This window comes from Coffea arabica, chromosome 10e, assembly GCF_036785885.1.
Source record: "Coffea arabica cultivar ET-39 chromosome 10e, Coffea Arabica ET-39 HiFi, whole genome shotgun sequence".
Lineage (NCBI taxonomy): Eukaryota > Viridiplantae > Streptophyta > Magnoliopsida > Gentianales > Rubiaceae > Coffea > Coffea arabica.
Window position 1 is genome coordinate 9,253,496 of NC_092328.1, and position 15,278 is coordinate 9,268,773.

The 15,278-nt window shown below is 32.9% G+C and overlaps 1 protein-coding gene across 1 annotated transcript; it reads right to left on the minus strand.

Annotated features, from left to right (window-relative positions):
* Window positions 1-419: 419 nt before the first annotated feature.
* On the minus strand, window positions 420-6,498 carry LOC113711994 (agamous-like MADS-box protein AGL12). The gene is made up of 7 exons (XM_027235261.2): window positions 6,005-6,498; window positions 5,464-5,548; window positions 4,126-4,187; window positions 3,150-3,249; window positions 3,001-3,042; window positions 842-883; window positions 420-753 (listed from the first exon to the last, which is right to left on the minus strand). Exons 1-7 carry the CDS (start codon window positions 6,184-6,186, stop codon window positions 649-651), a joined length of 618 nt encoding a protein of 205 aa, XP_027091062.1. The 5' UTR covers window positions 6,187-6,498; the 3' UTR covers window positions 420-648.
* Window positions 6,499-15,278: the final 8,780 nt, after the last annotated feature.

Below are 15,278 nucleotides of genomic sequence, written 5' to 3' on the forward strand. Positions count from 1 at the left end.
AAAATTCACTAGGATATAGTAAGCCCTTTTTTTAAAGAAACATTTTGAGATGGCACTCCATACAGGAAGTGATGTTTTGATGATACATTTGGTGGTGATATATATATATATATATATACTGCTCATGATATTATGCCTTCTATACAGCAGTTTTCCTTGTTGAATTGAATTGTCTTGTTCCTTGCTCATAGTACTATTGTTTTATATATTATTTTCTTTTTGTCAAATGATTGTCTTATAAAAATAACCAGAAATTATGAGTTCTTTTTTAATTTTTGCATTTTGATGTTGCAATTTGAACTCTTTATTATAGTGTTCGTTGTCTTATATGGAGAATGAATCATGTAGTATAGGATTTCTCTGTAAAAGAAAATAAGATTATCATCTAATCAAGTGGTACTGAAAATTAGAACCTGAACTATCAAAAGACTAAAAAGGGCACACCACACATGCTCATTTTTATTATACTACTACAAACCAACATCAACTCTTTAAAGTTTGATGTAAAAGAAGTATATAAAGTTGGATTTATACATGCAACAAGAAGGTTCAATAAAAGACCCAAACTTATTCTCTGAAATCACCAAGTCTCAAGAGGCGAAACACTAGTCTGCAGTTAAATACTCATTACACAAAAAGCACTCAAAATTAGAACTGATATATCTCACTGTGTATAGTTAGTGGATATTGAATGTTAGTAGCAGTAGTCATCAGCGGCACCATGTCAGTAACAACACTATGCTGTTCATCCATCTGCAAAATCACGAAAGGAAATTTTATCAGGCAGATATAGTTAAAGAGCACCACTGCTGCATATTTGTCTAGGTATCCATTTCATTACCTTTTCTTGTAAGTACTTGTTAGCTGCCTTCAGTATTCCCTCCTGCAATTGAGAAAGCAGAACTTCCATTACTTCTACCTGAGTTTTGATCGTGGTATGCTAATCCTTCATGGAACTAACTATTCAGAAAAAATTCGTCTCTGTCTTGGTTCCACTTTTACGATATTTTTACAAGCAAGGACTAAAATCTCTTGAATCCATCATTTTCATGTGAATAACTAATTAGTACAATAATTCAGATTGTATGACTAAAACTCATGATAAGTAGATATACAAAGAAAAATGGATACTAGTGGGAAATGAGACCCAAAAAAAAAACTTAGGATGCTTGTGGAATATGAGAAGAAAAAAAGAAAAGAATGAAACCGAGGAGATATGGAGTTAGCCCTCAAAGTTTTCTTTATGTTTCTCTCCCTCGTCTTAAAGATCAACCTTTCATCCTAGCTACTTCAGGTCTAATTGGGCAAAGATGGAATTTAGTTCAGTAATTATTGTCTACTGTTATTCCTTTCCCCTTTCCAATCTCGTTTCTTCTTTAACTTTTTTCATTCAGTTCCCAGTAGTTGCAAGGCTTAAGCTTAATTACGGGATTTTATGTGCTATTAGCATTTTTTTTAGTGTAAATGAAAGATTTCGAAATCGAAAACTTCCATCTATACTGAAAAAAATACACCTGAAAAAAATACACATAAAACCTGTAATTAAGCTTAAGCCCCAAAACCACATCATGCATTCATAATTTTAACCTCTCGGGCTCTAAATCATACCGAAAGTTGGAAACCAGCACAATTTGACCATTTCACTTACCCTTGCAATTACTGTTGTGGGCCATGACAAACTCTCTCAGGGTTTAGAAGGTGTATAAAGACAAAGAAAATCAAATAAAGAAGAATGAGAAGGAAAGATAAAGATAAAAGGAAGGAATTCGGATGATTACCCATAATCTAGAGCTGAATCTAGTGGTTCTGTAGGCGTAAAGTGGTGCGTGCATACACAGTGGATTGAAGGCCGAAAGGCAGAATATTAAACTTTGCGGACAATGTTGAGATGCCTTATATATATATATATATATATATGTGGATAATCTTTTATATACTAACATTCTTTTATATACAAAATTTGATGTTTAAATTTAAATTCAGATGATGTGATATTTATCCAACCTTGTCAATATAAACACTAATAGTGTAGGAAAAATTAATCCTATATATATATGTATGTATGTATATGTATATGTGTATGTGTATGTAAATGGATGCTTGATGTTTTGAAGAAGTGCTACAAATAGATCACTTACTAGAATTTGGTACTTGGCCCCAAAAATTTCTGCAACTCATACAAGTTCACAAGACAAATTCTAGGAAACATATTCTTTTCCAAATCTTTTCTTTTAATGTTTGCTAATTGGTTCAATTAAATGATGTCCAAACCACTGATCCCCCTCAACTAAAGCAAGAGAAGCAAAAACCACAAATAAATAAAGGGTTAATCACACTTTAGCCCCCTGAACATTTGGGGTAGTCATACTTTAATACCGCCAAATTTGACTATAAAAAGAGTACATCTTTTCTATGTTCAAATTTGAATACTATTAAAAGCACATTAGAGTTTTAGGTAATTAATTTCTGTTGTAAGGTAAAAAACGTATGCTACCTAAGTTTGCATTTTGGACAATAATAGAAGGTAAAAAATGTCATTAATTATAATCAGTGTTTGGAAGGCTTTTTTTTCCTAACGTTTGACCAGTTTTCATCTAGGTAAAGTGTATATTTTCAAGGTTGAAGGTGATAAAGTGTGGCTACTCCCAAAACTCAGAAAGGCAAAGTGTAATTAACTCTAGAAAAAGCAAATTAATAAAGTTGGTTATATTAATGTTTTTCCTGGCATTCAATTTCAGACAACACGAGAACATATTTTGAATTTGAAAAGATAAAAGAGAAAATCGTTTTTTGTAACCCCACATTTAAAGCAATCAAAATATGTTTTAGGCAATTCTGGTGTTAGTTGTTTAATATTACTTCTTATAGTAAATCAAACGGTTTTATTTTCTTTTGTAACCAAGAAATGGTTATGTAAAGATTTCATAATACACAAATTCTTCATAAGAATCACAATTAATTATCGATCAAAATTTGGAATGAGAGATAAATTCTAGGTACCTTATTCTTCAGTAACTGGATCTCTTGAAACATGATATCCATCTGAACATGACATAAAAAAAAAAGTAATCAATTATTAAGTTCAGTTCTGCTATTCATGATGCATGCTGTTCAAATTCTATTTGCCTATGGAAATGTATGACATTTACCTTTGCCGAACGTATATGATATATCCAAGTTTCGAGGTGTTTCTCGAGTACATCCAGTTCATCTAAGGTCATTGTCCCAGCTCCTCCTCCAGACATGTACCTAGAGAAATGGTTCCACAATTGTTCATCGAACCCAATGTAGATAAGTTATGCATGCCTGTGCATATTTAAAAGCACATTGTTCACTTATCTTAACCTAGATTAATATATGTCCATTATCCTATCAAGCATACAAGTCAAAATCATGAAATCTGCATAAGAAAAATTGATGAGACACCTAGATAGAACCTTTCTACAGAAGAATAATACATTTTAGTAGACTCGTATTAGAAAGGAAAGGATTAGTACACAGTTAATTGAGTCTGTTTCTCTACCTGTGTCTACAATAGTATACATTTCAGGTGAAGTTTCAAAACTAGTCCCTAAGCATTGCATGAAACTTTATTTCTATGCGTTGTCTTTAAAATGAACTTAATTTGGTTCTTGAACCCTTGAAGGGTTTCAGCTTGGCCTTCCGGAGGATTTCCATTGATTGTTTAGCAGTCTACCATGATCTAACAATGGCAAGCTGACTTTTGCGTGTGAACAAGTGAATTTAGAGGGGTTTCTTTTCCCTTTAAAGCAAACTTTTGTGTTCAACTAATGTGTGCATACTAGGTACTAACTAGCTCAAAGGGGTCATATATGTTACATTTTTTTAAAAAGATAAAGTTAAATATGGAAAGCGTATAAATATAATAAGAGGAAATAAATATACGTGAATATGTATGTGCATTTAAATAGTAAATTAAGTCTAACTTAGATGTTTTAACCAGCAGCTAATAATAAGTTTCTGGTTGGTTATAAATACGGCATCAGGATAGCTTAAGCTGTGCATAAAATAAAAAGAAACCATTACATAGGTTTTTTGACCAAAAGACAGCTACTTATAAATTGTAAATTCAACTACATATGAAGAGAGAAGAATTTACTTTACCTTAGACTTTTCTGGAGGACTTCAATCTCTTGCTTTAGCTTGCTTATCTCGTCTTTTGGGTCCTACAGCATATATTTATGCTTATTCCACAAATCTAAGAGATACTTCAACTTTTTCCAACTTCAATATATATATCTTCCAAAGGGAAGCATATTTTTACAAAAATATGTTATAAATGCCCTATCTAGGATATGCTTTGGCTCAGATAAACAGAAGTGATGAACAGCCAATAATCTGTTACTTATTTATAGAACATAAAATTGAATTCATGCGAGTTTCTTAATTATAATTTCAACATAAAAAATGAAACTAATTATTGACAAGAAAACGAAACTAAAATCAAGAAGTTAGGCAGTTAATTTGGCTAGTGAATTACCAAAAATGAAAGTAATATTGACAACTAGGGCAATGAATTTGCCTAGTGAAATTGTCATTCTCCACATACCTCATAGCCCTAATGCCCTACAGTAAGTAATTCAACAATATATTCCAACAACTTTATTTTTTTGGGTACACCATCATTTGTAGTACGTTGAGGGAAGAAACCAGGATATATATATGTAGTTGTCACTATATTCTTCTCACTCTTACTTGGTTGGTTAGATAAAAAAAATATACCACCACAACCTCAGCAAGATATTGACTCCTATTTAATTTGAATATATAGGAGCAAGAAGAAAGCATATAGGAGTAATGTGGTGGCATTTTTTTTTTACTATCTTAAGCTCTTTTATTTTGAGAATCGTGATTAATTTTTTTTAAATTTAAATCTGTTTTCATACACGTAGCTCTCACCGACTAGCAAGCCAAGTTGTCAATAATTTCTTCCACAGTTATATGAAGCTTCCTAATTATGATCTTTATCTCTCTATGTATTAAATAATTCGAATAACTGGTTTTCCAGTCAAAAAGACAGGAAGCAGGATGATTAATTGGATCAACATTGGATGTTAGCATTGATAAACAGCACATAAGCTAAGAATGGTTTACATTTTTTCACGTAATTAAGGGAGACATAAAGCAGACCATAAAGTTCTGTCTCTAAAAAGTTGCCTAAAGAGTGTGACAATTCTGCTACCTGTCTTGGCTGTATTGATGTAAATAAAATTTACTGTTACCATGAAAACGAAAGCTAGAAGCAGCATCAGATTCTTAACACACAAATTCAAACCAAAATAAAATAATTTTAGACAGAATCGAGATGATGAGCATTCAGTTACAACTCACAGAAAGTTGCATATTCTTGCGACCACCAAAACGTTATGGAATAGGCAGAGGGGATATATGCACGCAAAGAGAAAAAATAACTCAGCCAACACGTGGAAGGAATATGCATACCAGAGGTTCCTTTTCTTTGGCTTGCTCAGCCGGAGCTCTTCCCCGGCAAGTCTTGCCGTACTTGTCAATCAAGCCTTGCATGGTTCTTTAGCAACAAAACAAAGAAGAAAGGTGGGAAAAAAAGAAAAAGAAAACAATTAACTATTAAGGAATATTCTACCCAAAAACAGGTCAATATACACATGCATGCATGCAAGCATCTGCATTTCTAGCCTAAGTTGTTTGCACAAATCAACAGCCTCTAGTCTTGTATCCTACTTTTGGTGTCAATTCAATGTCTATATTTTCTGATTTATTGATACGTGTGAATATGCTATATTGTCTATTCATGATAGTATTTCATATAAAAGTGAAAAATGATGAGAAAATAAAGAGTGGAATAGAAATTGGTACAGAATAAAACTCCAAAGTCAAGAAAATGTCTACTATTTAAGAATCAAGGCAATACGTCTAAGCTATATTTTGTGCAATCAACCTAATCTAGGATCGATTCAGAGGCTAGAAAATTTGCACGAGAGAGATAAGGGGAAGAGAGAGAGACCCTTTGGTGGCTAGTTCATAAAGCTTTCCATGAGCGGAGAAAATGACGACGCCAATTTCAGCATCGCACAGCACAGAGAGCTCCTTAGCCTTCTTAAGAAGCCCTGCACGACGCTTGCAGAAGGTAACTTGCCTGTGAACAGGGTTCTCGATTTTCTTCATCTGAATCTTTCCACGAGCCATATTTTTTTATGTATCAACTGATTTTCAACCCCTCTTTCTACCGTTTTCCTTGTGAAATTTTTGTTCTTGTCTGCTGTTTTTGGTTGCAGTTTCTGCAAACAACCTCCCACTAGTTTGAACTAGCTTCGAGATTGCCGCGCTCTCTCCCTCTCGTCCTCAGCTGCGACTAAAACAACTCTCAAATCTTCCTCTAGATGGCTTCCAACTTTATAAACATCCTCTCTGGATTCTTGTTTCTCTCTCCATAATAATAAAATCAAAAAGGCAAGGAAATGTCACTGGCAGGCAACTTTATTTTTTATTAGCAAAGCTAGTTTTATGCTTTAGAACCTCTTATTTTATATACTCTAGTCAGTACTCAGTATACTATTTACTTGCGGACATCTGAATACTTATGTAATGGCAAATTAGCTCTTGCCACTTGGTGCATCCATTGGATACTAAAGGTGATTTGATCGTGTCTTTAGACTTGAAAAGACATATCACAAAGCACTCTTATTGAGTATTCTACTCCTGTACGATGTTATGCAACTATGTGATTGGGCATTTGAGGCGAGGTTTAGTGTTGCAAAAGCATACAAATACACGAGTCCACCTATTAAAAGCAATTGAAAATCATGATATCTTTAATCGATAAACATAACTATAAAATCTTTAAAATGAAAGAGTTGGATTATCTTTTAATTTATTTCTATAGTTAAGCCATATGACTGCTAAGTATAAACTTTTCGTGTATGTATATATAGTTTATCAACTCATTAAGATTAAACTGACTTAATTGTTAAGACTTTTAAATATTAAATGGTTGCACGCATATTTGATCAACTTCTTCATACTGGTTTACGCGTCTGAAATATCATATGTACATTTCAAAAAAGGTATATATATTTAACTAAATTTTAACGATATGTGATATCAAGAACCTTTAAATTTCGGAGAGAAAGAATATAATTGAGAGATTTTATATTCGAAACCTACCACTTATACTATAAAAAAAAAATAGCATTTAGAATTCTATCACGGTTCAACAAATAAACCAAAACGGATAAGAGTAAAGATTCAATAATCATAGCACAAACTAATTATAGGGTTACACTGATATGTATAGCACAAACTTCTATAAATTATTTAGCAGCACTACATTTGAAACTTTCTCATCACTGCCCTCAAGGGATAAGATTACAATTGAACCATAAGTAACGTTTTGGGTTCGGCATTTGAGACTTCTTATAGCGGGATGTGATGTAATATTGTAATTATATTAATTGTTTAAGTACATGATTAGCATATTATGTATCTATGATTGGCTAATTCTCTTCAATTCCAACTCGAAACTCTATATTTTCATATAGTGATGAACCAAATCTCGATGACGGACCTTAAAAAACCTATACCATACGGGCTTAACATATGATCCAGCAGAAGACTAATTATTGTTCATTGCTCAATCCTCAAAGCCTGGAGACTTAAAATGTGCATAGATCTGTGGTATCATGTGTGACCATCCAGTCCACAGCTGAGCAAATGGCTTCATGTAGGCCATGTCATAGTCTACTCAGCAAGCGATTGCTTTTTCATGTGCATCCCCACTCTTGTCTCTAGATGAACCAATTAGCTGCCCACCTTAGTGTGCTTTTGTATTCTGCTTTTGCTATAAAGTTTTCATGTTCCGAAACAGTGCCCTTTTTGGTTATAAACAAATCAGTGAACGGTCAGCTCAGCTTCCTCCACTCCCCATCTTATATTTGAAGCAAGAATCTTGTCAAATCAAACTCCAATCAACTAGAAAACCTTAACGAGGTCTCCTGTTGACATCTAGAGATCATTTACTGAATGGAAAGAGGTTTCCATGTAGCCACGTGGATATTCCCTAGAGATGATGACACGTGGAGGCTTACCTTGGTTTTGTTATGTAGAAAGCTTAGATTCCAAATATATTGCTAAAACACAAGTGGGATACTGGGGGTTTAAAGTAACATGATTACTAGACACAAAGAACAACTCCAACTAATTTTTATGCTTTTGAGTGGCTAATGGGAGGGTTCATGTTGATCATCAGAAGATCTCACCAATATGGTGGCAATGGACAAATAGCAGAAGGCCATATGATTGTTTAAAGAATCAACATGCAAGTTGTGTGACTATTAAACCGGCATGCAAGTAGATTTTGAACACGCGGTTAAAGAATTTAATATAACACTGTTTCAAAAGGGACTAGCTAGCATGTTTATTTCATAAATGCACTTTTTCGCAGCACGAATTTGCTACAAATGATGGAGGCAATTCTTGCAGGCTATGTGTTTTAAGTTTTCTTTTTCCATGTTATTTCTCAGTTTAGTTGTCACAGATGGTGAAGGCAAATTATTTTACGCTGTTCATTTTCCCACGTTTACAGGTAATTCAAACTAATTCACATTCCTTCTTGATTAACGAATTCCTGCAAGTGCGCAGGATCGATCGTAGTAATAAAATTATCTAAAGTAGTTTAGGGGTCGAACCCATAAGAACGAATTAATTTCCATTACTTTAATTATTATAGAAAAATAATAAAATTCAAAGGATTTATTTTTAACTAATTAAAGAAGAAAATAGATAATCAAATCTAATAAATAAAGGTAAGAAAACAATTGGCAAAAACTAGGATTTCAGATTTTGATCTAGAATTTGAATTGATTATCTAGTTAATTTCCTAACATGCCAAGAACGGATCACACGTAAGTATCTTAGATTATCTCTCGATATATCTAAGTTGTGCTTAATTAAATCTCACGTCTCTTTTAAGATCATAAGTATTTAATTAAACCCCTTAAAATCTTAGGTGATATAATTACGTCAGACAAACCCTAATTTAGTCTCATGATTAGACTAAATATGTTTATTTATCTAATGCACGATTATATATTCCTTCTCAGTTCAATTCAAACCCTAAGAGCACGTCTATAGTGGCCAAAAACATGTAATTAAATCAAGGCAAAAGTTAAGAATTTAACTAAGATAAATAATCAAATCTCCTTCACAAAACCCTAACCCTGAAAACAATTTAGTTCAATATATGCATAATTAAAAGCAAGAATTCAAGAAACAACAACAATAATATTGGAGAATAAAGTAAAGAAAACTTCTCAGTTGTCCTGCTTCAATCCCCATGTTGGTTGCTTCTTGGTTCTTCCACCTCTTCTTCTTGATCTCTCAAGAAAATATGTAGGAAGAATGAACTAAAGTTTAACCATGTGTTTTCTCCTCTAAAAACAATCTAGAGAACCCCTATTTATAATTTCTTGAAGATATATCCCAAATGAAGTAGGAATAGACTTTATTGGAGTTGAAAAATCACGTTTTTGCACAATTTTCCAATAATGTCCGGCCAATGTCCAAACTCAAACCACAAAAGAATCTAAAGATGTCTGATGTGAAGTCCAATTTGATGATAGGTGCCGGTCATGGATCTGCGCATGAATCATTTTTGAAGCCAAATTACACAATGAAGGAGGCCTAATCAACTCTTGTTCGAAACATGAAAGTTGTAGACATTTGAATTAGCTTTCCAATGCCACAAGAATCATATCATATGGAGGTATGGACACTGATATACACCTAAAATACTGAGAATTAGTCGTAAGAATATTGCAATGCAACTATATTTCAATAATTTGGACTTTTGACATTGAAAACGTGAGAAACAAACTTTAATGTTTCATAAGAATTGTAGAGCATTATCTTAGGTTCAAACTGAATCAAGAATCATCTTAATTTGATTTTGATAGCTCAAGTTATCGCCAAAATATGAAAATATGTCAATTCTACCAAATCCCTTTCTCTTAACTTTTTCCTTTTCCATTGCTTCTTCGCGTCATGCTTTTAGTTCATTTTCTCTCTAATTGAACTTTTCACCTATTAAAATAATATAAGAACAAAATCAAGTAGTTTTCATTCATAATAAAGCTCAGGCAACATAGTTAATTAGCAACTTATGCATATAAATGCACTATATTTTACACCATATCACTTCTTGAACACGTATGAACTTTTTAGTTTCTCTTCAAGTCATTAGGACTGCAGTTTCTCGTATTATTGATGGAGTGGCTCAATTTGCAATTTGGTTTTATGCTCGCATATAGCCTAGGGGTGTAATCGAGCCGAATCGAGCTCGAGTATTGCTATACTCGAGCTCGACTCGACTCATATACACCAAAGCTCGAGCTCGACTCAAGCTCGAGCGAGCCCAAAAAATCGATACTCGAGACTCAACTCGAAAAATTTCCTTTAGGCTCGAGGCTCGAAAATTTTTTCCATTTTAGGTCTTTTTACAATTATGTTATTACTTTTTTGCCATTATAGGATTTTATTATAAAGAAGGATATATTGTAAATTTCATATAACTTATACCCATAATGGTCATTTTATAATTATAATACATATATATTATTTAAATTATAAATATATTATTTAAATAACTCCGGCTCGTCGAGCTACTCGACTCGACTCGAGCTGGGCTATTTCGACTCGAAACTCGACTCGATTTTCATTTGAGTTACTCGAAACTCGGCTCGAACTCGGTCAACCCGAGTTCGAGCCGAGTCGTTGACCGAGCTACTCGCGAGTAGCTCGGCTCGCGTACATCCCTAATATAGCCTAGTCAATTAGCTACACTCGGCTCATCCCATTCCACAATGTTTTTCTCATAATGAGAATAGAGTATATGTGTTCTAACTTCTAATTGCATTTTGCTCCATAATCTATACGTCTCAAACTTTGGATACCTTTTATCTATCTATATAACTTCTTTATTAAAATTATTAACTAGAGTTTGACCCCTTTTCTGTTTTAACATTTATATATATATAGTTATTCAGTAGATAGAAAGTGTGTAGCAGCTATTAGCCGTTGTTAAGAAGGATGGCAACAGTGGAGGTTTGGAGAGGAAACCTTCTCTCATCTTTTACCTCGTCTTTCAAAAGTTTCACCTATCCTCTGTCCCATACCCTGTTAACTCCACCCCACTCCACTCTACTGCTCCCATGGATGCCCCAGTCCTCTAGGCTACCATTTTTAATTTTTTATTTGACTTTATTTTTATGTACGCACAATATTAATAATGAATTTATCAACCATTCTTTCAAATTTTAAACCAAAATTTCATGGTTAAATAAGTTTAAAATTATTTTGATCTTTGATTTTACACAATCTAGATCGATTTTTTTTATAACCAACATGCCATATAGAAAAAGAAAAAGAAGTAAAATAACATAACAAAATTATCATTTTACCACAATTAATTAACAAGAAAGACTATATTAGTTTATTACAAGAAAATATGATACTAATCATTTCACATCAGATGTTCTTCCAAAAGTTTCCAACCCCTAACCCTTGTCCCATACCCCACTAACCCCACCCCACTCCCCGGTGGGTGACCCCACCCTCTAGGCCACTATTTTTATTTTTTACTTGACTTTTTTTTATGTACGCACAATACTAGTAATGAATTTATCAATCGCTCTTTCAAATATTAAACCAAAAATTCATTGTTAAATAAAATTTAAAAATTATTTTGATCTTGTGAATTCATTTCTCTATATTTGATTTTACACAATCTAAATTGATTATCATTTTTTGTAACCAACATGCCATATGGAAAAAGAAAAAGAAGTAAAACAATATAACAAAATTATCATTTTACCACAATTAATTAACAAGAAAGACTATATTAGTTTATTACAAGAAAATATGATACTAATCATTTCATATCACATATTTATAATTATATTAGATTATCTATTTTATATTTAATATATATATATATATATATACATATCAAATCATGGGCAGGGATGGGGATAGGATGGTCCCTGCATCCCCACCTCCCACTCTACATTTTCCCTCGCTCTTGACCATCTAAGTATATGGGCATCCGTCCCTATTATCATCCCTATCATTAATATCTAAATCTAAATTATCTATGAAGGTAGCAAACCAAAATTAGAGGTTCACCAAGTGATTTGATCTGCATAATAGGACGTTTTATTTTTTAGTTCCACCTCTAATCTCTATTTTTACCTACAGCAAATGCAATTTTCATTACTGATTTTCAAGTTTTCAAGCACTGTATTTCTCTGTCCTCTGCTTCCAAGAAGCAAGCCATACTTGTGTCTCATCCAAAAGAAAAAACCAATCGTCAATTTGTCATGTCGAACATCCAATCAATTTGTCATGTCCAACATCCAATCGGCTCTCTTCTAACGCAACAATATATGAAAGAGAATGGATTTTCCAATTCCAATATTCCCATCATATCTTTGTTGATTCACTTTTGTAAATCTTGATGAATGAATGCTAAATGCGGTCCAAGTGGTCAACCAAGGCTGGAGGAATATCAAAGTGGAACTAGATAACAGGGAGCCGGTGGAGAGCATAAAGGATACTAGGCACAGCAATCAACTGATGGCTACTCTAATAGAAGACATGCAGTCCATAAGTAATTTGTTTCATAAAGTGTTCTTTCTCTTTTGTTAATTTAGAAAAAGTAGGCAGTATTAAGTTGAGCTTACATGCTCTAAATATCTTTTTAGATGAAGAATGGGTGAATCCTAAACTTAGGTGCTAGGCACCAATGATTTTTGTAGGACAGTTGTCCTTTTAATTGGACCTTTGTCTAAAACTGTAAAGTTCACGATGATATATAAAGTTAACGTTTCGACAAAAAAAAAAAAAAAGAATGCTGAAATTCCTTTTATGATAGCAGTTGTTCATAATCTTTCTGGTTGCTCATTAATATAAGAAATTCGTTAATCACTTAATAGGGGAATTTTCGTGCTTATCTTTGCCTATATGGAATCGCAGGATGACTAGGATATGATTTTTTAAGTGGGACTCTCTTTTTTCTCGTGGCCTATGGTATATTCAAATTGCCAAAGTTTTTGTCTTATCGTTCCTACAAACTCTCTTTCGCAATTTCACAATTTAGCTGTCCATTTTCACTGATTAGATATTTGGTAAATCCCAGACACCAAATCTAGAAATCAGATTTACTTTTACTGATTCAATATTATCACCAGACTTATTATCTTTTAGATCTCTTGTATCAATCGATTTTCATATCTATGTATTTGTGTCATATTTGATGTACTTGCTACTATTAGTGCAGATATTAGAATAAAATTATTCTTTTTTATCAAAAAACAGATGCTATCCATTTTGACCTTTCAAAAGAAATCAAATATAGAGGAGACAATCAATAACAAGACTCGCTTGAAAGTGGCAATTCAATGTTACATAGCATGACTTACTTGAGAGTCGTGCTCAAAAAAATTTCCTTCTCAAATGTCGTTTGTTGATATCTATTGAATTGAATTTTTTTTTTATTGAAATTCCAATTTGTGTATACTAGTTAAACTAGTTGGAATTGTTAAAACCAATATGTGCATAACATGCACTAGACAGCGGAAAATTAAAGTAAGATTACATCCAACCATTGTTGCCAAGTTGCAACTGAATCCCGTACACAGAATAATACTAGAAAATGTTACTTTTAACTAAGAGAGCTTCTAACATGTGCCTAATCAGCAAGAGATCATAGAATAGATAGACTATTACAGACTATTTATAAATTAGGTTAGAGACTTTTGTTAATATCAAATTCTTAGTATTTTCTTCCATCAAAGAAATCTTACCATAAATCACAATAAGAATAATATTTTCTGACTTAATTAATTGATTTGATTGATGAAAATATCAATTAACAGAAATACTAATAAATCATCAATTAATGAAAGATACCAAATAATCATTGACAAAATGTCAATAAATTAATTAGTTTATCAATCAACTTAGAACCAACAATGTGGGTCACGTATGTTTCTAATGTCTTACATGAATTTCTTTTTTTTTTAGTAGGTGAGAAGTCTTGAACCTAGACTTTTTACTTACGATCTCTTCCACCTTACCAGCTAATCTAACCCTCCTCCCAATTTCTTATGGTTGCAGAACATGGAAAATTTTACTATTTCTTGTTTTTGTTTGTAAAATTTCAGTATTCTTTTGAGTGTTTTATCCCTAATTGAATGATATCGACATCTAAGTTTCATTTACGAAAGACCATAAAGAAACTCTCATATTCGAACCTTGAGGCTTGGTTTTTACGTAGAGAAATCAGAAGAAAAGTATAGCTTTAGAGGAAAAGCGTCTTGACATCCTTTCTTTGGAGGATTTGCATCGAGAGATGTCAGGGTCTGTTCAATTACATGAAAATCTAAAACCTTATGCGTTAAAAAATAAAATTGTGCCTAAATTTCACTTTGGACTCTTAAACTATAGATGCACTTACACTTTAGTGCTTAAACTTCATTTTTGAATACTTTACCCGCTAAAGTATGAAAGCATTCCCATTTTAGTCCTTAAACTTTAATGTTGGATACTTTACCCCTTAAAGTATGAAATTCATCCCATTTTAGTTTTAAACTTTGAGCATCACTGCCTATTCTTGTGTGAGTTTTGACAATTACATGAGACTAATTTCATAATTTGGGAGATAAAGTTTTTAAAGTAGAAATTCAAGGACTAAAGTGGATGAATTTCCTACTTTGGGGGACGGGCGGATAAAGTATCCAAAACTAAAATGGGAATGTGTCCATGTTTTTAAGAGTCCAAAGTGAAATTCAACCAAAAATCTATAATAAGTATCTACTTGAAAAAAGAAGTAAGAATGTCTAAGCAATACTTCTAAAGAAGAAAATGCAACAAGACCACCAGATTTTGACTCAAGGAAACTATTCAGCACCAACATTTAGTAATGAAGATAACACTCACAAATCAAAGATATTTAGAAAAATTAACATGACAAACAATAACTAATACGAATCTCGTTGATGACGAGAATCGTAATGACGAACCCTGAACCGATGGTGATACTAACAAGCTTGAAGTTGGCAGATGTTCCTACTCCGGACCCTTCTAATTCCCGTGATTGCGAACTTAATTGACCCACAATCAAACGAACTAGCAATCCTAGGAATTTGTTAGAACACGCCACAATCAAAGATGTTATTCTTGATTGATAAGCCGAAATTTGAACACTAGACGACTGTAGATGTTCA